At 41.7% G+C, this 27,244-nt stretch overlaps 1 protein-coding gene across 2 annotated transcripts; it reads right to left on the bottom strand.

Moving 5' to 3' along the window:
- Positions 1 to 248: 248 nt before the first annotated feature.
- LOC311002927 (myoferlin-like) lies at positions 249 to 26,525 on the bottom strand. 2 transcript variants are annotated; one of them, XM_083994524.1, is made up of 54 exons: positions 26,273 to 26,525; positions 25,420 to 25,475; positions 24,903 to 24,994; positions 20,180 to 20,288; positions 19,999 to 20,092; positions 19,726 to 19,892; positions 18,925 to 19,053; positions 18,719 to 18,781; positions 18,576 to 18,626; positions 18,432 to 18,462; positions 18,134 to 18,249; positions 17,898 to 18,024; positions 17,338 to 17,441; positions 17,154 to 17,222; positions 17,016 to 17,059; positions 16,317 to 16,399; positions 16,078 to 16,116; positions 15,633 to 15,757; positions 15,398 to 15,511; positions 15,004 to 15,181; positions 14,784 to 14,908; positions 14,534 to 14,643; positions 14,253 to 14,445; positions 13,042 to 13,197; positions 12,708 to 12,839; positions 12,371 to 12,534; positions 11,291 to 11,405; positions 10,396 to 10,498; positions 10,129 to 10,271; positions 9,866 to 10,036; positions 9,550 to 9,643; positions 9,332 to 9,409; positions 9,001 to 9,182; positions 7,555 to 7,713; positions 7,256 to 7,357; positions 7,009 to 7,170; positions 6,745 to 6,910; positions 5,918 to 5,994; positions 4,739 to 4,750; positions 4,546 to 4,644; positions 4,330 to 4,458; positions 4,052 to 4,207; positions 3,874 to 3,965; positions 3,621 to 3,791; positions 3,381 to 3,529; positions 2,623 to 2,762; positions 2,427 to 2,515; positions 2,246 to 2,341; positions 1,851 to 1,992; positions 1,654 to 1,753; positions 1,353 to 1,546; positions 870 to 979; positions 620 to 767; positions 249 to 506 (listed from the first exon to the last, which is right to left on the bottom strand). In XM_083994524.1, the coding sequence occupies exons 1-54, from the start codon at positions 26,358 to 26,360 to the stop codon at positions 468 to 470; spliced, it is 6,177 nt and encodes a 2,058-aa protein (XP_083850650.1). In that variant the 5' UTR covers positions 26,361 to 26,525; the 3' UTR covers positions 249 to 467. The 2 variants fall into 2 exon arrangements, with proteins under 2 accessions (XP_083850650.1, XP_083850651.1); XM_083994525.1 differs by lacking the exon at positions 16,078 to 16,116.
- Positions 26,526 to 27,244: the final 719 nt, after the last annotated feature.

Raw genomic sequence — 27,244 nt, 5'->3', positions numbered from 1 at the left:
TTAACCTGCCAACTAGACGAGTTGTAGGAAATACAGCCACAATCTCCTCATACTCAGTGACAGTGCTGAGTTCACAGCCAAATGTGTTTTTGCGCCACATTATGATCACACAATAAAACTGACCTTTGACCATCTGAACATAAAATGTCATTACTTAATGCTTTTATCCTATTATATATTTGTGTTAAATTACTCCATAATAGGTGAGTTATGACTAAAAACATGGTCAGAGCGACCTTGGCCTTTGAATTTTGACCTTTAAATTCTAATTGGTTCATCCTTGAATCCAGGTGGATGTTTGTACCACATTTGAGGAAATTCCCTCCGGGCCTTGCTGAGATCTTGGTGAGAAGGGGAGGCGCAGACGGTTGACAGACAACCGGAAAACATAAAGTTGTGTGATCCTGTAGACATTGTTCATCATTTACAGTCCTTTATAGGTCCATTGCTTCTCCCCCAGTGTGAAGTTATGCTAGAGGCTTCACAATCTTCATTGAGATGTAGTTCTGAGAGAGGAAAAATAACATATGTAAGCCTTAGCCCGCAAACATCAAACACACATTTTCACCTGCCAATCTCAGAATAAATGACCAATATGGTTTAACTGGCGTGTCCTTACCGGTAAAGAGTACAACAGGATGGCGAGGAAGAGAATGACTATGGTGAGGAGGATGAGGACGATGAAGAGGCACCTGAACCTTCTCCACACAATGAACTTCATGGTCTTACATGGGTTGGTAAACCAGAAGAAGGACGTTTCTGGGCGTCTGGTGATTATGGAGAATGAATGAAGGTATGGACACTTGTCAGAGATCAATTCTGAATAATGTGCAGGAGCATATTTAACAGTCATGCCACTGAGTCCTTACTTGGGAAAGTCCAGTTTGGGGTTCATGTTGGGTTCGTCTCTGCCTTTTCCTGCAGGTTTCTCATCTACATCGGCTTCACTTACAATCTCCAGTGTCATCTCCACTTTTCCCTACGGACACAGCACAAGCACACATAAAGAGTACAGCTCAATGAGGAGTTAACAACACACCCTCCAGAAGACTCAAAATGCAGCTGAATCTATGCATCAGGCCTCCACATCTAATTTAACTATTGTTTTATTTGAAAGGAGTGAACATGAAATGCAAAGTCAAACTCAGGGGGAAACTTCCTTATTTATGAAAATACAACTGCCATTTCTTTTTACTATTCACAGTTGCTGCTAGCAGAGTCAAAGTAGGAGCAGGAGGAACTTCTTCCTCATCCACCCTCATCGCTCATTCATCTGCTCTGTAGTTCAGGTTTGAACAACTTTAACTAAACTGCATCCACATACTTCTGTGTGCTTCTCTGTTCACACTTACACCCAGGGCTCTCTTCCCGTCCTTTTCAATGGAGCAGGGCCACCAGCCTCTGACCGACTGCTGTGCAAACAGAGACTTGGCGAGCTCCTTCTTGTTTGGGACTCCGACTTCCAGAACATCCATCATGTCCAGGGAGCACTTGTCTGGGTTCTTTGCAGGAGCAACCAGGTCACGCAAATCCAGCTCCACTGTGCCTGGGATCACACACAGTGAAGTGGTCAAGTTATATAATGTCTCAGTAAAACAAACACTTGAATAAAAGTCTGATTTTCTTAGTTCTACTTCAAATGAATGGTCTTACCAAGGTAATCGTCCAATGAGAATTTATCGTTGTCCCATATCTGAACAATCAGCTTGGGGGGAATCCTGAACTCTGATTTGTCGAGACTCCAAAAGTGTTCCTGTGCACATGAAAACATGCGATTCAGACCTGTTTTATTTTTAAATGGGTTTTGTTTTATTATAAGGCAACAGGTCAGTGGTCCAGACGGGCCTTACCTTCTTGGACACCAGGCAAAGCTGCTCAGCAGGCAGGTAGTCAAACTCAAAGACGAACCTCCAGTTGAAGTTACCGTCCCCGTCCAGAGACCGGTAGTGGACGTCAGTCTTCTGCTTGTCCTCCTCCATGCCTGGCATCCAGCTGGCACAGGGAGGAACACGAGTTATTGTTCTCTGTCCTATGTTGTCACACAATAGTGTAAAAACTAAAACTATATAGTTTTACTTCAAATCAATATATGAACAGCTATAGGAGGATTTTAGAAACAATGGTTGATGAAAACAGCATCATAAAGCAACAAATTAAATTCTAAAAGCATAAAAAACATAGATCTGAGACCTTCAAGGCATACATAGTCAAACATAATCCCTAAATATCAAAGTGAATATTATACCCTTTGACGTAGATGTCACTCATGTTTTCTCCAGTGATGCTCGTCTCATCTAAAGTCACATCTGTGGTGTTCCAGACGACGCCTCGCAGGAAATACCTGAAAGTTCAAACACAGGAGGTGTTAGCTCACTGGCATCTGCTGTGACCTGTGACCAAGCACTGGAAAGCTGCACCGCACTCACTTCTTGGCTTTGCGTGGTGTGATGTCAAAGGGGGGTCCAGGGACGCCGATGCTTTTGGGGAAAACATCCACCCACATCTGAAGCTTTCCCTAAGTCCACACACAATGTACAAGGTCACACATAGTGGCTGCTGCATAAGAGGCATAGACGGACATGTACTGTACAGACAGAGTATGTGTGAGTGAAGGTATCTCACCTGAGACAGATTAGGCTGGAAGCTGCTGCAAAGGGTCCTGGTTTCCACGTGTTCAGGGACTAGTCCCTGTTTCCTGAGCACGTGCAGACAGAGTCGTTCTCGGGCCGGACCCAAGTGTTGGTGAACTTCCTTGTTGTTCTCTGGATGACAAAACATTTTGCACCTTAGTTAGAGATATTATACTGAGATTCAATCAATAAAGGTAAAGTAGCTACCTTCTATTATTACAACAAGACAGCAACAGCATGAAGAAATGAAACTTTTAGGGATTGCATTCAGGAAACAACTCATCTTTTTACCAGTATAAACACAAATATGTTCAGTCCACACTGAAGGACAGTAGTCTAATTTAAACTGTCATTTATGAGTACCTGTAGCTTAAAGGGATACTTCACCCAAAATCTCCAAACCCTTCCTTGACCCAATACTTTGATTAAACTAACTTATTTTAGCATTTTCCTCTGATGTTTTACTATTGTTTTATTGACTGTCATTATTGTAAACAAACTTTTAACTGTTTTATCCTTTTCCTCTGGTGTTTTTTCGATTGTTTTTTTATTATCTGTTGTTATTATTGTACTTGTTTTTATTGGAAAGTGTATTGAGACCATGTACCATGGTGATTTTGCACTTTAAATAATAAATTGATTGATTGATTGATTGATGACGGTGAGTAGAAAATTGGTGAATTATCAATTTTGGGTGAAGTATCCCTTTAAGGTATAATAGTAATGATTGAATGAAGCCATTGACATTACCAAACTGAGCCAGTGTGTAGTCTTTGCCGTTGAATGTGAGTGAGTTGCCGTTGTCTTCGGTCCTGGGTTTGGACAGGCCTTTCAGCCGGGCCAGGTTCTCCAGGATCTGAGACGGCTTCAGCTGGTCCCTCCACTGGTTTATACCAGAACTAAGACAGCAAGAGAAATGTGTTGAGAGACTCATTGACACTATGTATTTCTAGACAAATACCCCCCCGCCCCCCCCTTTTCTTTACTCACATGCAGTATGTTTGTGGCAGGCCACAGTACGAGTTATATCTGGACAGGAAGCGGTTCTCCAGGTCGATCACTGTCTCGCCGACCTTCTCATCCCGGCTCAGGAGGTCATAGTCATAGACAGAGATCTTCAGGTCTTTGTCCTGAGGCAGGAAACACGTCATCTCGTACATCCTAAAAGAAACAAAAGAGTGTTTGAGAGGTGAAACGGCCCAATAGATTTCCCCATTTGAGTTCATTACTTTATAAATGTTACCTTCCAAATAAAGGGCTGATGGTGTTGGGTATGTAATGGTCCCTGTCTTCAATTGACTTCTTTCCCAGTGATATCTTTATGTATGGATCACACTGAGACAGAGACAGAAGACAAGTTTAAGTGGCGCGTGCTGACTGGTGTGTTGGAATATGCTGCTTTTATAAAGATTCGTTCTCACTTTGCCGTTATTGTCTTTGGGCTGCAGATCTATGCCCCGGACCACATAGATCCTGACCAGACACTCCTGGGGCCCGCTGAGTGGCAGCTCCCTGAACTGACGGGGGGGAGCAGCAACGCCCGGGTCGTCTGGCAGAGGGTACACCTTGAATGAGCCCTGCAGGTACGAGGGACCCACGCAGCAGATTTAACCGTTTCTCTTTTGTCAGTATGTCTTTCACAGTTTTTGATTGCAGGATATCAAATCAAGTGTCAGTGCTCTGAGTGGTGGCAATTTACCTTGAGCTCTCCAACCACAGAGGGGTCATCGTCGCCATTTTCATTCTTGCCCCGCTGCAGCTTGAAGGTGTTGCAGAAGTCCGTCAGTCCTTTGAATTCTGCGATGTCCTCCAGTTCACTGTCATACACCTAAAAATGGACAGTCGCATTGAGGTCAGCTCCAGATACAGACAAGTGAGAACCTGTGGAAAGTATTGCACAGATAAGCCCACTTACTTTGAGGGTGTCATATCCTTTCTTCAGGTAGGGGCCACATCTCTCCTGGTCTCCAACGGAAGCGTAGAATTTGCTCCACCAATCAATCGTTTCCTTTTCCTAATGATTTCATTCCACAGTGTTATTACCATACTTGTTCTGCTTTTGGTAAAATAATCTTAACTCTCAGTCTTAATTATCATGTTACACTCACCTTCTCTACATGCTTTGTGATGTGAAGTGACACAAAACAGAGAAGAAGTCACTTACATATACACATACATCAGAAACATACAAAAACAAATGTAGTACACACAATAGGCAAAAAAGTGAAACAGTGAATCAACAAGTGACACCAAATCTGTGAAACACGGGCGTAACAATGGGTAGTGCAGCATGGTGGGGAGCTGTAGTGAGGCTGCAGGCCTGTAGGGGGCTCACTACATAACTTTACTTCTGTCCCATAATATGCACCATGGCACTGTGTTGTTCTTCATGGGTATTCAGCTGCAGCCACCGCACAAAAGTGAATGATGAACATGAAGGAAGTAGAATTTCCAAAAGTGGGTCATGGGCGGGTTAGGGTTATGATAATGGGTGTGGTTTATGGGCTGCAGGGCTGCAGCTGGACCTTTTTCCTATTCTTGCCTGCCAAGAGTTACATACAGCCTCAAATTTTGTAGTTTTATTATTAAATTAGATTTCAGTCATCAGAAATTAGAAGAGGGACTCTAGCTTGTTTCACGTTTAAGAAGCTAAGACAACTGGCAAGTGGTTGCAGCTTCATATTTAGCAAACATAACGCTAATAATGCCAAGTTTTGTTTTCAGCAAACAATGAAAACAGGATTTACAGAAACACTGGTGGCAACATCATCTTATTTGTGCAAACGGTGCCTGAAGGCCAAATCTATTCCCATTGCATGTTACGCCCATGCTATGAAAAAAAAAAAATTAAAACGTGCTCATTCAATTAGTGCCAATTAGATTAATTCAATTAATGACAAACAACAATTCCCACACACATTAATGTCATTGTGTCATTATGAGGCATTTCCAAGCTTGTTGTAGTGGATTTAATGATTTCAGCCTTCCACTCTCATTGGCACCCAGCTGTGTTTTAGATTAGAAAGCTGTAACAGGTGATCATACATACAAAGTGGGAGGGAGGAGAAGCCATTTTGTTGACAGCAGCTGACATACTGTACATGAACTGTAAGCCAGAGTAATAACGTTGGTCAAATTTGACTCAAGGGTCAAATTCTGCACTTTTTAGTGAACAGAGGGCAATTTAATGTGTTTTTAGAAAAGGTAATTAACAAAGCCACTTATTAAAATCAACAAAAGCAGGTAAGGTGATTGATTGGTCGCGGCAGAAGGTGGGCGGAGTTTACCTGAGCTTCTAGCAGCGGCCTCGACTCCTCCATGTGGATGGAGACATGTTTGGACGGGCTGGCCATCATCAGAGCCACTGTGGTGAGGAGAGGACGGCGTTAGAGCAAGGACATGGATCTCGCTGCGTTTTAATTGATATTGTATGCCTTACTAAAACTGCACAGATAACATACAAAGCCAAGAAAAATGTACTCCCTAATAATATTCAAAAAATGTTCAAGGAAAGAGAGGGGAGATATGAGCTAAGAGGGAAACTTAACTTAAAACAACCTAGAAGAAATACTACATTAAAAAGCATGTGTAAAACTGTGGAATAGCTTGTCAGAGGATCTCAAACAATGCAAAAACATAACACAATTAAAAAATATATTAAAACATAGTATGATAGAAAGCTATAAACAGGATTGATTAATTGGGTGTTGATTGCAACTGTAATGCTGTTAAATTATTATTATTTTTTTTTTTTTTGGCTACACTTGTTAATTATGTGATAATTATTTCTTTCTATGACTCTGATTGCAACTGTAATACTGTTTAATTATCTATTTATTTTATTTTTGGCTACATTTGTTAATTATTTATATATATAATACTTGTTTCCTTCTTTGACTCTGAAATCATCAAGAGCTCTAATGGATTTAATGGAAAATTGAATTAAAGGGTAGACATCTATAAGCTCGATAGCTTCAGCCTACACCTTTTCGATCTATTTATAAACTAGTTGAACGAATGATGGTATTATGGAAGGTTGACTGACTGTGATTGATGCTCAACTGTAAATACTTTTGTGTAAAAGATCGAATAAACTACTACTACTAAAACTTACTTTTGGAGGACATGGCTCCCTCTGCTGTGAGGACATACGGGTCACATCTGAACTCCTCCAGAGACGTGATGGTGCACTGGCCCACCACGGGCTTCCTGCCAAACGGCCGGTGATCGATCACCTTCAGGACGATGGGAGGTGTGTACATCTCATCCTTAGGGAGGAGCTGGATGGAGAAAATGCCAGGAAATTAAACTGCATCCCCAACACTTATCTAATCTACCACACATACACTCTATTCAGATGATGCCACGCTGCCGTTACCACTTTGATGAAGAGGACAGAGCTGGGGAAGTTGGGGCTCTTCTTCATGTTCTTGATGACGGCCGACTCCACCCTCTGCCCCCCACACTCCACCACCAGGCTGGGTGAAGACACCGAGGCCAGCTGGTACGGCTTCATGTTCCTCAGACCCCACGCCAGAATCTGGATACAGAGATGCACAGGGAGGAGGATTTAGAGATATGATAGTCAGCAGTTCAGAATAACAGGATCTCAGGTTGTGTATTACCTCCACAGCAGTGAGCTGCACCACAGGACGGATCCCCTGTGGAACCATGTAGAGGTTCTCTGCTCTCTTTGGGGGAACCAGAGGAAGATCCGACTGCCCCGACTGCAGAGACAAGACCGAGTTGATCACACAACAAAGGCCTCAAGAACCAGAGGTGTTTTTAAACACTGTACATTTTTATTATTTTTATTTATTTGAGTCTGATGTAAAGGATTTATATCCTGTATCAGATATTTTTCATTAAATTTCATTAAATTTCATTAAAAAGGAGCCTGTTCTCCATTACTTTGATTGCAAACCTTGTCTTGAAGCATCAGTTCAGCAGCCACCAGGGCCTCCCCAGCCTTATGTCCCTTCTGGATGATGGGATGCCACAGAAGTTTAGGTGTCTGGTCTATGCTTGGATTCAGTTTCACCATTGGGACACAAACAGTGCGGCCCAGCAGCTCATCCTTCCCCTACACAGAGAAAAACATGGCACAAACACATCTTAGCTAGAATTTAGAGCACACACAAACCAGTTGTTCATCAATGCAAAAATCCTCAAACTACCTGACTTAATCAACTACATGTACAGGGCCAAAACAGAGACCCCGCATAACTTCCAAGGTTTTTTCATAGACAGAGAAGTGACACACAATCTGAGAGGAAATACTGTATGTTATTTAGACAGAGGAGAGTGAGAACTAGGCTAAAATCCTTTTCTATCTCAGTCACTGGTGTCAAACAGTGGAACAAACTAGATGATGAGGTTAAAAAAAAAATCAAGAAACTTGTTGGCTTTCAAAAAAGAAATACAAAACTCTATTCTAGACAATTATAAATTGATTTAAACCCAGAGAAAGGGGTTTAACGTTATTCTGGACTGGCTGTCTGGAGTCCAGACGGCAGCTCTGCTGTTGTATAACGTATGCTAAGAAGGAAAAATTGCCATTTTTGTCTATGCTAGACGGGTCTTCTTAATTGTTTTACCTACAAGTGTTGTTGCTATGTTAAATCTATGCTTCTACATATGTAAGTTTGAATTATGTTGATGGACTGCCCCCCTAGAAATGTTATTTTTATTCTATTTTATTTTTGCTTTGTTTGTTTGTTTTCTGTCCTCTTGTTGTATTTTGTTTTGTAACCATGAATTACTATCTTGGCAGGTAAAGACACTCTCAGCTGTTCTCTTCTTTTTTGTTTTTGGAACTTTATTCCCCAAGGTCATATTTTTTCAGTTGACACACCTGCCAAAATGGGCAATTTGATTTCTGTTTTTTTTGTCTATTGGATGGTTGGTTGGTCTGTTTCTTTGTTTTGTTTTGTCTTCCTTTTGTGTGTGTGTGTGATATGTCTGTTTGTTTGTTAAAAAAAAAAAAAAACCTCACAAATAAAATATTCAAAAAAAAAAAAGACAGAAAAATTGTGATGAAATTAATGTATTCTGAATGGTAATCGGGGCGAGACCTGATAAGCTTTATGCTTCTCCCGTTTTCCCTTTCGGTCATGTGCTTGTATTGTGTAACTGAAATTGTGTGTGATGAAGTCTGATTCAATTAACATGTCCGAAATAAATAAATAAATAATTTCCTAGATCACGTTACAAGCTATAAGGACTGCAAAGTTAAAAAGACTTCTTTTTTTTAAACACAGCATCAGTTGTAGATCTAGAATATCATGTATTATTGTTAGAATTTGATTTGAAACAACAGGGATTGATTTTTTTCAATAAAAGCTTTCTATGTTTATCTTCCTCAACTCACCACTTGGTCGTTGTCGTAGAACTCAAGCACAACATCAGGGGGGCAGTGAGCGATACTCTGGGGGTCTCCATAAATCTCCACATCATTGAAAATCAGAGTTTGGTCCCAGGTTGGATTCAGAGTTGCTTGCAGCTTCTCTGTTGTTTTACTGAGATGCAGGAAGGAGATGTGTGCATACGGATCTGAGGAGGCAAGAAATTAAGTGGATTAAACGTTTGTTTGTTTTTTGGATCCAGGGTTAGCATACCAACCATACTTGCAATGATGTGTATTTAATCAATGTATTCAACTCTTCACATCCACTGGTGAACTTTATCTAATTATATGGTACCAGAGAAGCTGTCTTTGTCCATAGATGTCAAGTTCCGCGCCTGGTAGACGTACACACGGAGATGGTACAAATACGACCCTATAGAAAGGAGAAAAATATATACTGTTAAGAACAAGATCACATGTGCCATACATACATTTACACATGTCAGCTGAAGAAAGTGTAGTGTATTTTCGAGCATGTTAAGTTGCGTGTTCACTGGTATTTGCGTCACTCACTGTCAAAGGAGCAGGACACCGTGGGCGTGTTGGCACCAAACAGCTTGGTGGCATCGGTCTTGGAGCCTTTCTCCTTCTCGTCAGTATCGACACCCTGCAGAGTAAACCCAGCAGACATCAGTTTCTAGTGTTCATGAGTCACACAGGGCTTAATGAAAACACACCATGCCACTGTGACTGCGTGTAAAGCAAAAGTAAATATTTGAAAGTATTTGGTGATACATTGAGCAAATCGTTTTATCACTTCCTAGGAAGGGTGGATAATTAAACAGTGTTCCTCTATGAACACTGTCTATTCACACCTTTCATTACGTACCAGTGCACCCTCCAGTTGAAAGATGGCCGACGCTCCGAGGCGGTCTTCCGGTCCCATCTTCCTCCTCCAGCGCCTACGACGAAACGTATCCGATGAACGCTCCTTCCTGTGGAACTTCCAGCCAATCAGAGAGGAGAATTCCCACCCCTCGGGGTCGCCGTGATCCCGCCTCTGTGTGTAAAGAGAAATATGCAGCTCAGACTTTTTGTTTCATGAAAGTCTCTTACAAACTTTGACCGGTGTCTTTACTGTCCTATGCTCACCTCTATAGCTGCTCCTGAAGCCGCTGCAGCTCTCTTACGCGGCCGGACCAGCCTTCTCCTCCTGTGGACGTGGTACACCTTCTCTGCAGCCACCCAGGACCGAGGCTTGTCATCTGGAGGGATGGTCACTCCGTACTCCCAGCCTGTGGAGCACAACCACACAGTCACACAGTTAGCCCCTCGTCTCCAATATCTACATACAGTACATGTAAACTATTTTGAAATATAGATTTTTTTTATCTTGAAGCAGTTAGCTCATGTCTTCACCTTGATCATCCACAGCTCTGTTGTCATCCACTGTCCACTCGTCCTCCCAGGTCCAGCCTGGAGGACAGTCGAACTCTCCAGGGTTACGACTCTTCTCTCCATTCTGTACAAGATTAAATCTCTGTTACATGCACCCATTCATGTTCAGTTAGTTCTAGTCATGTTTTTGCCCCACTTATATATTATTATAGCTTCTCTGTTGTTGTTCCATTAGAGTTATTGAGAGCTGTGTGGGTCTGGGTAGCCTTAGAATAGTGTTATGGTCAAGACCACCTCACCCAAGACAAGACCAAGACCAAGGCAGGGTGAGACCAAGTCTAAGACCAACAGCAAACCAATGTGAGACCATTTTCCAGACCATTATTGTATTAAATATCAGTATTGATAATAACCATATGGCTTGATATTTACATTATTCAAAAGAAAAGATGATTTTATATCAAATGTATACCATATTTAATTGAAATCCAAAGTTTGGATTGAACAGAATAACAAAATAACAATTATAATCTTAATATCTTAAAGTTATTGAATTATATCACATAAACCAAAGTGAGCGAGTGACAGAGAGAGACATTTGTGGATAAAAAGGGGACGTCACTGCAGCTGTGGTCTTGACTGGTCTTGAGAAAAAATCCAAAGTCCAGCTCGACCGAGACCGAGCCATCACAGAGTAAAAATGTAGTCGGTTCTGAGACAAGAACAAGACCTTGCAGTGTGGTCTCTAGACCGGTCTTGAATACCACAACACGACTTCATACACATGCATATACTCATTCATACATTTGTGTGAGCTACAGTGACAGTGACACATAGGAAAATTAACTGTGTTGGTGAGTGTGTGTTATTCAAAGCCACCCTGCACATCATTTGAATATGAGCGTGCTGTTCTCACCACGTCTGTGTAGGGCTCAGAAGCAGCTTTCCACTCTCCACCAGGGAAACGAGTCTCATTCTGAAACACCTCGTCCATGAACTCGGTGTGTCCTGCGTCTGCCTCTGTTAGTAGACTGAAACACAAGGTCCATCACATAGATGTAATATCTGTAGGCATGATATAGAAAAGCTTCTTGAAACTTCATCACTACCTCAACTTCTCATGCATGTCGAAGCTTTTTTAACACGACGTTAGTGCAGTGTGACTGAGCTTGCATGCGTGTGTTTACATGTTGGGAGTAACCCAGTTAAACTTTTTATTTATAGTCATTTAGAACGCTCCAGTTGAAAAACAGAAAACCTCTGCTCTCTCATGCCCTGTATTTGTTATGATCCTCCACTTTTTGTTTTCTTTCATTTATTTTGCTTCCTGTAGAAAGCAGATGTACAACAGTTAGTGCTTGAGAAGCCCTTGCTCATGCTCATGTTGACACTGACTTGACTACTGATATGAAAAATCTATCAATTATTATATAGATATACATATATCTACGTAAATTTGTCAAAAGTCAAAGTCAAAATCACTTCATTGCAGGAGAACGTCAGTACAGGTGCAGACATACACAACACCATGACAATCACACATCCCTAACAACAGCAACACAGACACACATGTCATGTCACACATAAACACGAACATCCATAAAATGGTGGGTTAAAAACAACAATGGTTTATAAAAATAATAATTAAATAGGGATTAAAGTGCAGGGAGTGGTTGTTCTTGAGTCAAAAAGTTATTCAATAAAAAACAAAAAACTCCCAGCTCACTAGCACCGGCTGGTACCCTGGTGCCATTAAATCCTTTCCTGTGGCATGAGAGGAATGTAAACAGTAGAGAACAGCTACCACAGACCAAAAAAAGTGTATGTTCAGTGGGGAAAAATAAACATTCAGCCAAAACGACTTGCAGTGTAGTTTCCCTCAAGACAAACCAGCCTCAGTCCTACACCATCGTATCTCATACTTTATGTCTTGGTCAAATATTTAGTATTTTCAGAGGAGGAGGGAAAGCAAATTATCATCTCTAGTTACACTCACGCTTTTTCTGGGTCAATGAACCATTCATCCTCCCACTCCCATCCTCTGGGGGGCATGAAGTACTGCTGCTTCAGCTTCAGCTTGCCTGTGACGTCAGAGAACTTGTGGCGCCCCACCAGTCCTGTGGTCCCCCACTTCCCAAACACTTGGGCCTGGTTCTCATACTGTAAGTGCAAATGACGACATGCTGAGATGTAGTTACCGATTTGACTTCACAGTAGCCACATAGAAGATCAACAATGATCAGGAAGAATCCACTTGATTTGATCTTATCTTGCATTTTCCTGCAAAATTTTAATTCCTGCTCATTTTTAGATTTGTTTTTAGAGGAACGTACCAGCTCAGCAAACACACTGAAGGTTCCCTCAGCAAAGGAGTTGAATTTCTTCTCATGTGCAGACAAACCGAGCCACATGTTGACTCTGATCTGAACCGGCACCTTCAAACCTTTGGTCTTGTCCATGGGGTACTGAGGAGAAAAGGAAAAACAAATCATTCAAAAAGTAAAATATTTACATTAATTATTATAATTTGAAAGAAATACAGTTCAGGCAAGTATCTCTCTGCTAAATTCTTCAAAATGATTTCTTTAAAAACAAAGACAAAAAGTTAATCTGGAAAAATCTAATGCAACTGATCTTGTCGTTACTCTTTCAGCTGTAGATGTGTACCTTCAGAAAGACGGTCTGTGTCTTGCCACAGTGTTGACCACAGGCCTGCTCACTGTATGTGGAGTAAAGGATCTGGTGAGCGGGGATGCGACTGTAGGCCACTCTCTTCTCCCCCCGCAGCATCCAGATGATCACATCAGGCATGCTGTTCTGGGGCTGGACACAGTGAAGATAAGGAGAAGGGAATTAATGAAGCGTTATGGTTGGAAACTCTATCAAGTGATGTTAAACACCTTCATGCACATTACATACGATCCTGTCTGGGCCCGTACGACAAAATGCTGCTATGTCACCTGTTTTGATCTGTTAGTATGTTCCCCTAGTAAAGTGTGCAGCACTACTGTAGCATATCATCTAATAATCATCTAATCATCTAACTAATCATTGTTTTTGTTCAGTCCAGACTATTTGGTTGAGACATATGCACTGTTGAACACTTCTGAACCTTGACCACAATCCACCAACAACTAATCATCAATTAAAGGGATAGTTCACCCAAAATTGAAATTCAGAGTCCTCCGTGGCTTCTCTGAGTTACAGGGGGTCTCGGCGTAGCAGTGCATGTCCATATGACGGTTGCAAATGGATACCAACTGTCTTCGTAACAAAAAGACACACCAAAAAACATCCAAATACCTCCATAGTGCTCGTATGTAATGTTCCTCTTGTATTGAAGCCCCAAAATGCGAAATTATCCCGAAAAAAATTAAATAAGTCTATTTTTCAAGCTTGTTTGTAGCGGAAGCATCTCGAAGCTCCTCTTCCCGGTTCGTCAAATTTGGACGAACCAGGGTCCGTCCACTTCCCAGTTCGTCCAAATTTGACGAACCAGGAAGAGGAGCTTCGAGAAGCTTTCGCTACAAAACAAGCTTGAAAAATAGTCTTATTTTTTTCTTATTTGTTTCGGGACAATTTCGCATTTCGGGGCTTCAATACAAGACAGACATTACATACGAGCAGCATGGAGGTATTTGGATGTTTTTTGGTGTGTCTTTTTGTTACGAAGACAGTTGGTATTCATTTCCAACCGTTATATGGACATGCACTGCTACGCCGAGACCCCCTGTAACTCAGAGAAGCCACGGAGGACTCAGAAACTTCTCCCAGCCCTTAGTCGACATGAGGGTGAGTAGATAATGAGTGGAATTTCAATTTTGGGTGAACTATCCCTTTAATGTCAAAGTGAGAACTTGGCCTTGCTTGGTTTGTACCTCTTCAGTCAGCGTTTTAAGTTTGTCTGCCCAGGCCTCGATGTCAGCCAGCGTGTCTCTGATCTCTGACGCCTCCTCCCTCATGCGTCTGGCTCCTTCCCTGACGGTGGTCAGAGTGTTGTCTCGCAGCTTTTTGATCTGGATGTCCAGCGTCGTCAGGTTGGCGCGGCCCTCCAGCTCTGGTGTTGGGAAACTGGGAGAGAGAGAGCGCACATTTCAAGGCCTCTGTCTGGTTTCATCTGAAGTTTTAATCACATGTGAACAGCATGTCCACTATTTACCTTTCTAAGTCTTCAATCAGATCAGTGAGCAGCTTCAGCCACACGTCCACTAGCTGGTTGTCCGAGACTTTACCCAAGATGCCTGTTTTAAAAGCCTCCAGGTTGGATTGCTGCATCGACAACAAAACAGTGGTGAGCATTGCACCCTCATGGAGGAACATGTGCACACATGCACAGAGCAAAACTGGAAGCTATAAATCATAAACTCAAACCACAGTTTAGAGGATTAGAGAGGATAGAGCAGTGTTACCAGGCGGTGACTAATGTAGTGGATGATGTTGACAGCGTCCATGCGGTGGCTGATGTCCTCCCAGAATGAAGTGACCACCACCACTGGCTTAGTGTTCGCCCAGGGCAGGTAGTAGTAGTGGTTACCTGGAAGGACATTTAACATCGATCACGAGATTAAATACAGTACAGGATGTCTGTATGATGTGAATAGATCAGATCAGAGTAGCATCGTCACTCACCATCAAATACAGCACAACTGTACTGAGTGGTGGAGGCCAGTGGTTTGCAGGTGGTGTCCAGTTTGTTGCCGTAGTTACCGATGCTGACCTCAAACTGGATCGGTTCGCCAGGCTCCTGAATCATGGAGGCGCTGTGGAAAACTGCACATAGACAGTACTTCCTCCTCCTCTGGTACTTCTGATGTCGAGAAGGAAACAAGAGCCAGAGGGAAAAATTGAGTAAGAAAGTACATTTTTTTTAAATCCCATTGTTCTCCCAGGGCAGGCTTTTTAGGGACCATAATTAAATATTTTACAGAAACAAAAGCTGACCAGTCATTTATGTCTGCATGTCTTGACTCTTGGTCAAAACTAACCTGTCAGGTTTCAGTCAGTGGATAAGAAGTAACAATACCTGTGCCACCAGGATGTCATCACTGTGGATACTTTCCACCTTTTTGTCCACTTTTCCCTCCAGCTTAGTGGACAGCTCCACCATGATCCTGCCCCTGTAGGCCACTCCTTCTCCCTGTGCAATGAGAACACATGAAATATTAAAAAAATTAGAGAGCAGGTATGGATAGATGTGAAGAGGAGGTTTAATATTGGCTTATAAGAAACAGGAAAACTAATCATGTCTACATCTCTACCTTGCCAAAATTGAGATCCTCATAGGGGTCAGGCAGCCCAGAGAACTCTCTGGGGCTGCCATACAGGTTGACATAGCAGGGCCCAAAGACGGGCAGGAAGCCCACCTCAGACTTCCCTGTATTAGCTGGAGACACGAGAAAACTGAGTGAACCTCTTCATAAATGGACTCAAGGAAACAAAAGCAAAGCTTTAATGTTAGTACTTCAGTGCAACAGTGTTTGACGTGGTGGTGACAGACAGACTGAGGTGGGGACAGTGAATGCTGTGAAAGCAGGTGAGAGGCATGACGACAACAAAACGGTTTAACGTGTAAATCCTAGTGTTAACGTAAAGCACAGCACATTCATATGTTCAATGTGCACATAGACAGTTAAACAGAGTGCACACAACATGCTTGATGCGTCACATTCATGCAACACAGAGCAAAAAAGATCATTGGTGAACCTTCATATGACGGCATATCCCCATATTCCGCATGTTCCTCTATGCCAGGAGAAAAAGGGACAATTCAAGTACCATTGAAGTTAATGCAAATGAGAGTGGCAATAGTTACTGCAAGATGTATTATTCCATATAGTAATTCATAAATATTTTCGATGATATGTAATGACTATAAACTTCTGTAGAGGGGTTTTCAATTATACAATTTTGTGTTTTCTTTCAACAAAATCAAAAAGTGATACCTTCTATCTCTCCACCAGAGGAGGCTATCTTGGCCAGGTTCAGGTATGTGGTGCCAATAGCATCATTCCCCGTCATACGATCCCTGTGGTTACACAGCAAAACTTTAAAATAAAACTGGAAACATGTGAACATCTGTTAAATAACATGCACATCTCACAATGTTGGTGCACTGCCTCTCACTACCTCTACACAGGAAGCACATGGAACAGTAAAACGATGTCCCCCACTTGACGTTTATTTCAAAATGTTTGAGTTTTCAAGAGGGACTTTATTGGCTCTGGTATCCAACTGTGTTTTCAGCACATTCTGAAGTGTGCACTGTTTTTCTAACCTTTCCTCTCGCACTTATTTCCCTTCAGCCTTCCTGGACCTGAGTTATCGGACTGTTCATTCACTTACAAACACACAATGATGAAAATGAGCTGATAGACGGTGCCAACAGGATCCAAGGGCATGTTATTGAGGGGAAGGGAGGGGCCTGTGCCGCCTGAGTCATATGCTGCTTCATTATTCTCATGTGGTTGGTGATGGGGCATGGACACGGACAAACACACACACTACAGACCGCGCCACAAAAATATTCTCAACCCCAAGTGACTCTGAGAATGAAATAACACTGTCTCTTCACATTCCTTACTTTAGGAACATAAACTGAAAGTAATTTGCTTGGATGGAAATTGCAAACTTGTTTGACTCACCAATCAAAGACTGTAAGTTTGACAGACTCACACATGGAAGGGAACTGCAGAGAATACAAGAAATTGAGTTAAATTAAGAAAGTTGTTATTTAATTTATCAGAAAAATGTTTCTTTTAAATATCCTGATGACTTGTTACCTTGATTTGGAGGTGCAACACTTGATTCCACTCTGGGTTTGCATTTTTTTCTATTATCTGAGTACACAGCTGGAGAGACAAGGAAAACACGCATCAGCTTTTCTTCTGCTAAACAACAAAATTGCTTACATTTTATACTCCAAATTTAAACACTGCTAAAGAGAGACAAATGATCAGGATGAACCTTTTTGCCAGCAAAGCGAGCCTCTAAGAAAGGATCCACCAGGTTCTTCTTGTTTTCATCTCCTCCAAAAATTCCTTTCAGGCTTTGGACGAACGCATCATCCACTGAAATGGGAAAACATTGAGGGAATTAATCAATCATAACTGAGAGTAATATACATTTTCTGGTTACTTGATAATCCACAGTTAACCAATTGTGTGACATCTTGTCATAATTACTGTGACAATTACTGTAATCCTAACCCTAGATAATGCATGCACTAGGTTAAAGTGGTGTTTTGTGAGCTTACACTGACCTTGACCTAAACACTAAAATCTGTTCTGCCAATTTGCCAAAAATGTTGAACTATCCCTTTAAGGCAAAGTGTTGAATGTTTGTACCAAATTTGAGGAAATTGCTTCAATGCAGTACTGAGATATGTTTTTGACAAGAATGGGACATATAAAAAGCCTCTGGGGTCAGACACCAGACATTTTAACAAGCTAAAATGTGGACTTACTGTTTTGTTAATGTGTTATAAATGCTAAATAATTATATTATGAATCTACAGCTCATCTTACTCTGTGGAATGTCCTCAGCTCTGAACACCTTCAGGGACAACGTGGCCCATCGCAGAGTCAGACCAGCTGGCAGCAGCAGGTTACTCTCTATGTCATCCTCATCGTCGTTATAATCTCTCTTCTCCGCCTACGGTGTGGGACATAAAGACATATTGAGACAGGGGGAGGGTTAAAGCCAAAGTATTTACAGTTGAAAAGAGGAGGCATCAGTGAAAGTCTGCAGGCGCTGCACGTACCGGAGGCTCGTCTCCAGTCCCCACCACAAAGAGGCTGACTTTGAGGTAACCTTTAGCCCCCGAGCTGGAGTCATCTGGGTCGTTCAGCAGAAGCCACTTCCTCATTACACAGTGGGCTGCAAGATGACACACACATCACGTAAATGGCCTCCCCAGGACAGACAGCACCATCAGGTAGATGCACAACCAAACAATGAGGGACACCGTCACATTTAGACTGAAACAAGTCAGACAACAGCCTCGTCTGTGCAAATGTAAATGACACACAAATCTAGTCTGTGGTTTGTGACAAACTTACCTGGTTCATCGTACACATAACCGACATCCAGCTGTGTGACAAAATGACACAAGATCAGTCATCAGACTCTTATTACATAAACCACACTGTTTGTATATCAACATATGTTGAATCTTTAATCTCCTCTAAGCTGAGACCAGACACCTTGAATTCCCCCATTAGACTGTCAGCCCTCAGTGAATAGGAATCATACACCTGCAGAGAAAAGCACAACGATGCATAGTTTATATATATTTATACATAATGACAGATCATAGGATTTCAGGACTGATGTGATCCGTGCTTACCCGGAAGCTGAAGTTCTTATCGAACAGATCTGATGGAAGCATGTGCACATTGTAGAAGAACATCTGTAAAAATACAAAAATCATAGTGTTTGAATACTTCTGAAGTGGATATTTATATTTTTGAATGAGATACCCTTACGAATTTTGTTTCATTTTAAACCTGTGTGATATACTGTAGTCTCTCTGTGAGTATGCAGTGATGGTACCTCATCAAAGAAGGGGTTGTTTCCCCTCTTGATCCTCGTCCTGTGCGTCTGTCCACACACGTTGATCTTCACCACTGGTTTGATGTTGTTGCCTGGCAACTGACGGGCCTCGATGATCCGCACACGGATCTGAAAGATGCACAGTGTCCAGACTGTCGATGAACGTACACCCACATTTACAGTATAAAGTATAAGAGCATCTGATTTCCACCAAAAGCATCGGTTTATGTAAAGACACTATAGACATAGTTTATTATTCTTATCCTAAACCACAGGCAGCTATTGGACACCAGAATCTTGTTATTTGAGTGAATTTGAATCAGTGGTGCAGTCAGCAATGTATGCATGCATTTAAGTCCCCAACAGTGAGATGACTGGGTGGAAAGCAACACAAACTCATCATTTCTTCATGAGGATATGCTTCATTTTCTGTAATCTAGAATTACTGCCTGGTGCTTGTGCATATCCGTTATCCAGACAAGTCACAGGAAATATGGTCACAACCTCCTCTTCCTGAGTTACAGCGCTGAATAATGGCCACCACTGTTTCTGCAGAACATTATACTGTCACAGTTCAGCTGACCTTTGACAACTTACATGTGAAATGTTATCACTTAGTTACAGTATATCCTTATAGATGTTTGAGTTAAGTAAAATGAGTGTAAGAATGTGTGAGTTATGGCTAAAATACTGTTTTGTGAGGTCACAGTGATACTGGCCTTTGACTTTGAAATGTTTGAGTCCAATTGAAAGTTCCCTCTGGGTGTTCCTTACATATAGCACCAACATGAACTCACTGACCTGGAAGTCCTGAGGTTTGTTGACCAGTCGGTGGCGGTTTTGTCCCCTGGTCAGGCGCTGGCGGAGGTTAGCAGCCTGACCTGTGGGTGAGAGGCCCCCAGCAGAGCCAGAGCCACTTTGGCCCCCATCTGGTAGAGTCTCATTACCCTCTTCACCACCGCCGCCACCTAATCAGCAGAAAGACAGGATAATCACCACATCACGCCTTCCATCAAACGTAATGCTACCAATAATAAACCTTGAACTGCATCACTGAGAGTTGCATAAACATACCACCATCCACTGCAGCGTCTCCTGCTTGGGGGTCATTGGGGTTTGGTATAGCACCGGCTGGAGGATCGTAGGCGATGGAGAGGTTGATCGTGGCCTGGGAGGAAATGATTGGTCATTTTAGTAATTCAGAGCCTTCCTCTTGCTTATATTTCTGAACTCATATTGATTAAAAGAAACTTACTCCAATATTCTGTCCACTTTCATTGGCCAAAGGCACATTTTTGGAGGGTAGTGATCTCCCTTTACCTGAGGCAAGGTCTCTTAAAGAGATTTTGGTGGAGCCAATGAATCTGAGGAAACACAAACATAAACACGGAAACAGATTGATATCCATTGTCGCATAAACATGTAACCCTCCCTAAGAAGTTGCAGGTTCAACATTATGGTCATTCTGGATGCTGCACACTCTGTTGCATTATACAGGTTGGTGTTTCTATTATTTGATCTACCCATACTGATAAAGAAAATAAGGAGGACAAAATATTTGATTCTCGGGCTGAATTGCTGTTTGTGTAATTAAGTCACAGTCGGAGAGGAAGAGGGATGTATAGGTTGCCACCCAGAGCTAACAAACCCTACCTGCTCTGACAAACAAACACACCTCAAGCACATAGTCATCACCGCACAGGAGCTACCAACCAGCCAGTTTACAGTGTGTTTAGATCACGTGTTACCACCTGCACTGAGAGGTCACATGAAAAAAGCCCTATTCTATTTCTTTCCCCTGGGGGCCTCAACTAGGACGACGGCACCCAAGTATTCAAATAACAATAGAGTAAACCTGAAATACAATTTACTTGGCATAAACTTTTCTGAAATCACTGGAAATGTTCTTCCCACCATCTGCACTATGCACTTTTCCCCGTGAACTTATCAGCCTCCACAAATGAGTCAAACATTTTCTGTGTGGAATGTTGAAGACATTTCCTGATGTAATCATTAACACCCCAGTGATTAAGTAGAAAACGAAATTACATATTTAATCAAATGGTTGTTGAGAGAAGAGAACCAGATACAGATAACCTTGCACAATAGTATTATATATTTTAACATGTCATATTCCTCTGATAACACAAGTGAAGAAAATTAAATTGAAGCTACGAGTGGGAGGATGTCTGGCTATTTTAGATAATAAATAACAATACCGTCCCTTTCTTTCAGTGCAGTGTTATTTGAATACCGTCCTGAAGAGGTTTGCTGTGAACTGTTGTCTGCCTTGGTTTGCAGCCAAGAACTACACAGCCTAAAGTGGAGCGTGTTTATGCTCCAGACACTTATTAGCCAGTACAAGAGCAACAACACAATCATTAGAGCTGAGTAAAAATAAATCTTAAAAAGTCACCACTAAACCATTAGACGCCTGGATAGGTAAAACAAACAGCGTATCTCTGGGTGGATAAGAAAGATACTATTCCATGTCTTGTGTCCAATAAAATGTAGTGCATCACATGAAATGTATCATTCTGTGGGTGGAGTAATATTAATTTGAAACTTTTAGCAGCAGCCCAGATAGAGGGAATTTTTCAGAGTAAGAGTCACACACTCTCTATGGGCCTTAAATCAACTGTAGAGTTGTTCTAAGAGCGATGCTGGTATCTCAAATGCCTCTGATACTGCTAAAAATACTGGATCAGTCATCAGGGAGGACATAGATTGATCTAAGACAACAGAAAAAATGGTCAGAGCATTGAATCAAAAACAATACATATGCTATACTACAGTACACACTACTTCAGAGGACTTCTTCAGCAGCTGCACACCAGTTACCAACATTTGAGGCCAGGGCACAAATAGCTGGACTGAACCTCATCATAAGAGACAGGATGGAGTGTTATTATTTTGGCAGCAATCAGGGCTCTACATCAGGAAGGAGGCTGACACTCGGGATTCTCCGGGGATTCGGTGACTCTATAAACCTGGCATGTAACCTCAGATCGCACAATCACAATGCCTGTGTGCAGTTTTCCCAACGGCATCTTCAAAACAATGTGAACAGGATTTTTGAGTGACCTCAGGTAGGAATTGACTGTGGATGGACTTTGACCTGACCTGTCTCCAAACAGTATAACAACTTAACTATAGTTACATGCAATGCTTTTAATTTAATTGGTTGGGACATGGCTCGGTCAGTGGATTGTCAAATATTTGCCTACACTTTGACATCAGCATTCTAAAACGATAAGCGAGTAAGTAGAGTGATTGCACAGTATCCTGAATATCTACAGTCAGTAGTGGGAAACGTATCCACCAACCACAGCCCATACTGTAGGCTACATATTGTGGACACATTAGAGAGCACGTGTCTGAGCTGTTTTCCCCATTGTTTCCATGTAAACACACAGCGGACCGACCAAAACAGACTCTGTGACCATTGTCAAGCTCTGCTGAGTTGGATGTAGGTACAGATTCTTCCTTTGTCAGGATGTTTAGGCCGTCTAATAGCCGACACAACGACAGACAGTGCTGCTCTTTGTCACCACAATCACACAGTCATAGTTGAACCGTTTGGCTTCTGCAAGTCTCATAGTATGATGTTCTGATTTATCTCAGCACAGGGATTACATTCACCTATCTGTGAAGGGGGACGAGTGAGTGTCCTTGGCTGAGTTTCAGTTCAAAAAGTTAACACCCTGCCCCTTGTCAACATTAGTTTCCTTTCACACATCTGTATGGTTGGATGAATGTGATGATGCTGCTCAGCACACATCTGGGACAAGGATGTGAAAACCTGTGATTCTGTGATTATTATTATTGCTGCTAGTTATATTCATTCAATAGTTTAACACTGGAAGGCTGTAAACTCCAGAAATCTCTTTCTATAAATAACTTCCCTTTGACATTTTTTATCTTCCCTACATTTCAACCTCCCAAATACATTCACGCAGAATCAGTTTTATCATCATTTTAGTGTTGCCATAACTATTTATTGATTTATAAAAGCCTGCAGTCTTGTTGGAGGACCATGCAGTCAATACAGTTATCTGCAAAAAACACGGTTCTCTAACACAGAAGCATGCAAAACAGAGGCAAAAAATGATAAACTCAGGCCACAGATCATGAGTTTCATATGCGTATCAAGTAGGTTAATTTTTAACCATGAACAAGTTTCACTCAGTTTCCCCTCTTCATACTTTTTCCTCGCTGGTGCTGGTGTTATATGCAGATGAACAAAATTCACATTTACATTCACAGATAGATAGAATCACAAAACCACACAGGAGGAAAGCCACACAGGCACAAAGAGAAACTCAGAAAGCTGCTGCCTGCAGGTACGTATCAAGAGAACTCTTTCAACGGTCCTAACCACTGCACCACCAGAAGTTTTGATCTCTATCTCAGAACCTACTTAAGGATCGACACAAGATTTTGTACATTATCAATGAAAATTCAAATGATTTGGTGTTTGCTCTGGTTGCACCATGAGGTTGACATTTAAAAATTGCATTGAAATATTTTATAAAAACAGTATTGGTCACACTGCTGTGACATTTTGTACATGTGACCATGGTTCCCAGAGGATGAAGTGTTCAAATACTTGTGTCTTTTCTTCTTTAATCTTTCTTCCAGGTCAAAATGTGAAAGTAAACTGAATCAGGCAAATCCAAAGAAAGAATGTAAGGAGAATATTTGATATTTTGCCAAGGACTTGTTTACTGAAACTGTCAACTTGTGTAACTCAGAATAAGTTTGGTTACTTTTGTCCTGTGGTTTTCTGATTCCTGATTTGATATCGTCACACACATAGAGCCCTCCCCCAGTTTTGTTGCCACGACAGCAGGGATTACCCACAACAGCAGCTGGAAAACCATTTGAGAAAGAGAGAAGTCCTGCTCTGCTCCCTCTGTGTGGATCTTTAGGGAGTGTGTCAGACGGGCCGGCCCAGTGGAAAACCTTACTCAGTTTAACATGGACTCATGTGCTGGAAAGACTCCTCCCTCCGTTATGACTGTCCCATGCACTGGGGAAACTTTTACTCAGTAAAGCACATGAAAAGGAAAAAAAAAGTATAATTGTTTGATATTTTCTATTATTTCATAAGAAAGAGCTGCTTCCATGTACTTTGTTTTCTCGCCATAGACGAGACTTTGATCGCAGTAATTAGTGATGTTGAGGAAACATTCTTTGTGGTTGGTCTTGATTGGTCCCATATGTGATGCTGGTTTTATTTGGAAGCTGCAGCCTTGAGCTGTTTCAGAGTGACATTCTGTATTTTCTCTTTACGCAGTATTAAAGCAGTAGCCTACGTACGCCCTGTAGTAACTCCCCTGCAACTGGACGGTAACTGCCACAGAGTATTTTTCCTTGTTCCCAGTTACACAGTGCCATGCAAATCCCAGCAAGAGAGAAGACAAACAACAATTCATCCATCCATTGTTGCAATAGGCATCAGCCATCCCACACGGTCCGGCAAGTCTCAGCATGGCAAACAGGGTGTGGGGTGGGAGGAGACTAAAGCCAACTACATAACTCAAACACTGGGTTACTATGAAAATATCCTGATTAGCTTCTCTGTGTATTGCTGTGCAGTGTGCAGTATTTCTAACAATATGTAACCTAAACATCAGACCTGTAGCATGTGCAAAGAACTATGAGATCACAGCTCGCTTAATGACAGGTCAAGTTATAATGTCTGTGTTGTGGGCAGGTTTAATTAATGAAAATCTGGCAGCTACACAACTGTAAGAGATAAAGACATGAACACAACTCCTGTCACTGGCGAACCTCCAAACCCTTAAAAGACTTATTCTCCTAGAGTGTTTTCATCCAGACCAGGAGACGCTCTCGCTGTGATTCAGTGAGGTGAGGCACAGAGCTCCTCTTTCACCACCGTGAGTCCTCGCTTGCACAACGCACAAAGCCAAAGTTAACAAGGGGCTTGATTTCAGGAGCAGCGCTGCACTTACTTGTCTTTCCCAATGGTTTCGTAGTCTTTCACAATCACGTCTATGTAGGAGCTCGAGTCCAGCGCGGTGCCCTTCAGATCAAACTCGAGCACCTACAGGACAGGATGAGACACACAGATCCATCAGATGTGGTAATTCAATCGTTGTGACATCCTGAATAGTCATACCGTGAACATGACAAATACTGATTTACTCACTCAGCCTGTAAAATGCCATAAACAATCAACAACTCTAGAGTAATCCAATCACTCACATAACCTATTGACATGGTAAATACATACAAGACCATGTAGTCATATGATGATTGCAGTGGACTGTTTAAATCATGTGATATCTGCTACTGTGTGTAAAGGGAGCATACCTTGAAATCAATCAAGTCCTGCTGTGTTAAGCAGCTTAGCTAAACGACCTTTGATTAAATATCAAAGCAAATGAGCGAGGCATAGGTATGTGCATGTGTGATTGTATGTGTGATTGTATGTATGTGTGTGTGCGTGCATGCGTCATGGTACATTACCTCATTCCATACAGGATTCAGCTCACTGTCAATATATTTTGTTTTCTTCTTTTCCTCTGGAAGAAAAGTGTCATATTTTCATGGGATTATTTTTCCTCTTGTTGATATTTGATAAACACTTTTTCTTGACAAAAAACAGAACAGTTGCTTAAAACCAGGTCTAAATTCACTGTACCCACTTATTTTCAGAAAATATTAAGGAAAATCATTGCTATGTAATTGCTGCATTGAACATAGATCTAAATGAGGATGTATGGACATGCCTTAGGGCAGAATATGGAAGGGTTATTATGTCATATGTCATCAGTGGGCAGCAGATCTTTGCTTTACATGTTTGCAGGAACAGAGAGAAGCTGCCACACCTGTGTGTGATGATGAGGACACTGGGGTAAACTTAACATCTGAAACCAACTAGTGCTGATTGCCAGGATCATGAACCATTCCCTGTCTGATACATGCACTGTGATATGATTTCATCTCAGAGGCTCAAGGCCAATGCTCTTTTTAGTTTCCAACATGTATTTTCCCTTCAGCACAGCCTTTCTTTCCTTCCTTTCACAGCTCACTGTATCCCAGCCAAACAGGGCACCTTGCCAACTGTCTTTGCACCTGGAATTGCTTTGACATGTTGGGAAAGTCTTCAATGGTGCAAAACAACTAGTGCTGATTAAGCTTTTAACCATGAGAAGACTGCACTGAGACTTTCACACACGATATTACTATGTGCCTTGTATTACAATAAAAAACATCATGCTGGATGTAAGTAGCCATCATCAATTGATTGTAAACTTCCCATTTAGTTCCAAAGACACTTTACAAGATGAGTTGAAACTTTTAAAGGAGAGACGCTTACCTTTAAAAATCACAGATGTGATTGGATCAGGACTCCCAACTTTCTTTTTCGGCAGACCTTTAGCCGACTCAACTACCACACGCAACATGGCAGCAAAGGGGGGGAAATAATAATATCTAGTATAAAACCCTAAAATCAGTTAATTAAAAAATGTAAAAAGTCTCCGCAAGACTGTTGTAGCCTACTCTGTCATCCTCACTGCCCCATCACTGAGGCAGACAGGGCTGGGCCGAGGAAGTGTGTCGATGGTAGACGGAAGGCGGATCACGGGTGTGTAATTATGAGAGGAGGCAACTATTGGTGCTGCTGCTGCTGCTGCTGCTGCTGCCATCCTGTGAGTAACTCAGTGCAGATAGTTACACATAAACTGCGTCTGGCTCCGTCTATTTCCTGGAGGAATGCCTAAACCAACTGAGAACATTATATAGAAATGGTCATATCAGTATCTGAATGTTTCTGTCATCAAAATATCCAAAGAAAAATCCAAATTTCAACTTCCCGGGCTAAACTTTATTTATTTTTGTTAGTATAGTGCAGTGGCTCCATCTAGTGGCTGTACCTGGTAATAACATACATTGCACACTGCACACATTGGGCTCTAGGGTGAGCTACAGACATCTCAATAATACCACTCTATTTTTTTTTTTTTTTTTGCATGCACAAACAAAATTAATACACAACGCATCTGAAATAATTGTCCCCTGGCCACCTAGGAGGACGCTAAAAACACACAGTAACTTAGCACAATAATATCCTCAACATCTCTACCTCATGATGTGCAATTTCAAATTGATCGTGGTTTTTGATGTTTTCATTTAATTTATCTATTCCTACACTAAATATTTAAATATAGGAATTTCATATTCTACTGTTTTTCTTTTAATCTATTTACTGTAATTCCCTTTGAGTGCACCTTACAGCAGTTGATCTTAAAATGTAATTGTCCAGGTGACTGTACAATGACAATAAAGC

Source organism: Trachurus trachurus, assembly GCF_905171665.1.
Source record: "Trachurus trachurus genome assembly, chromosome: 19".
NCBI lineage: Eukaryota > Metazoa > Chordata > Actinopteri > Carangiformes > Carangidae > Trachurus > Trachurus trachurus.
The sequence above is the reverse complement of the archived record's forward strand: the minus strand, read 5'-3'. Positions and strand labels throughout refer to the sequence as shown.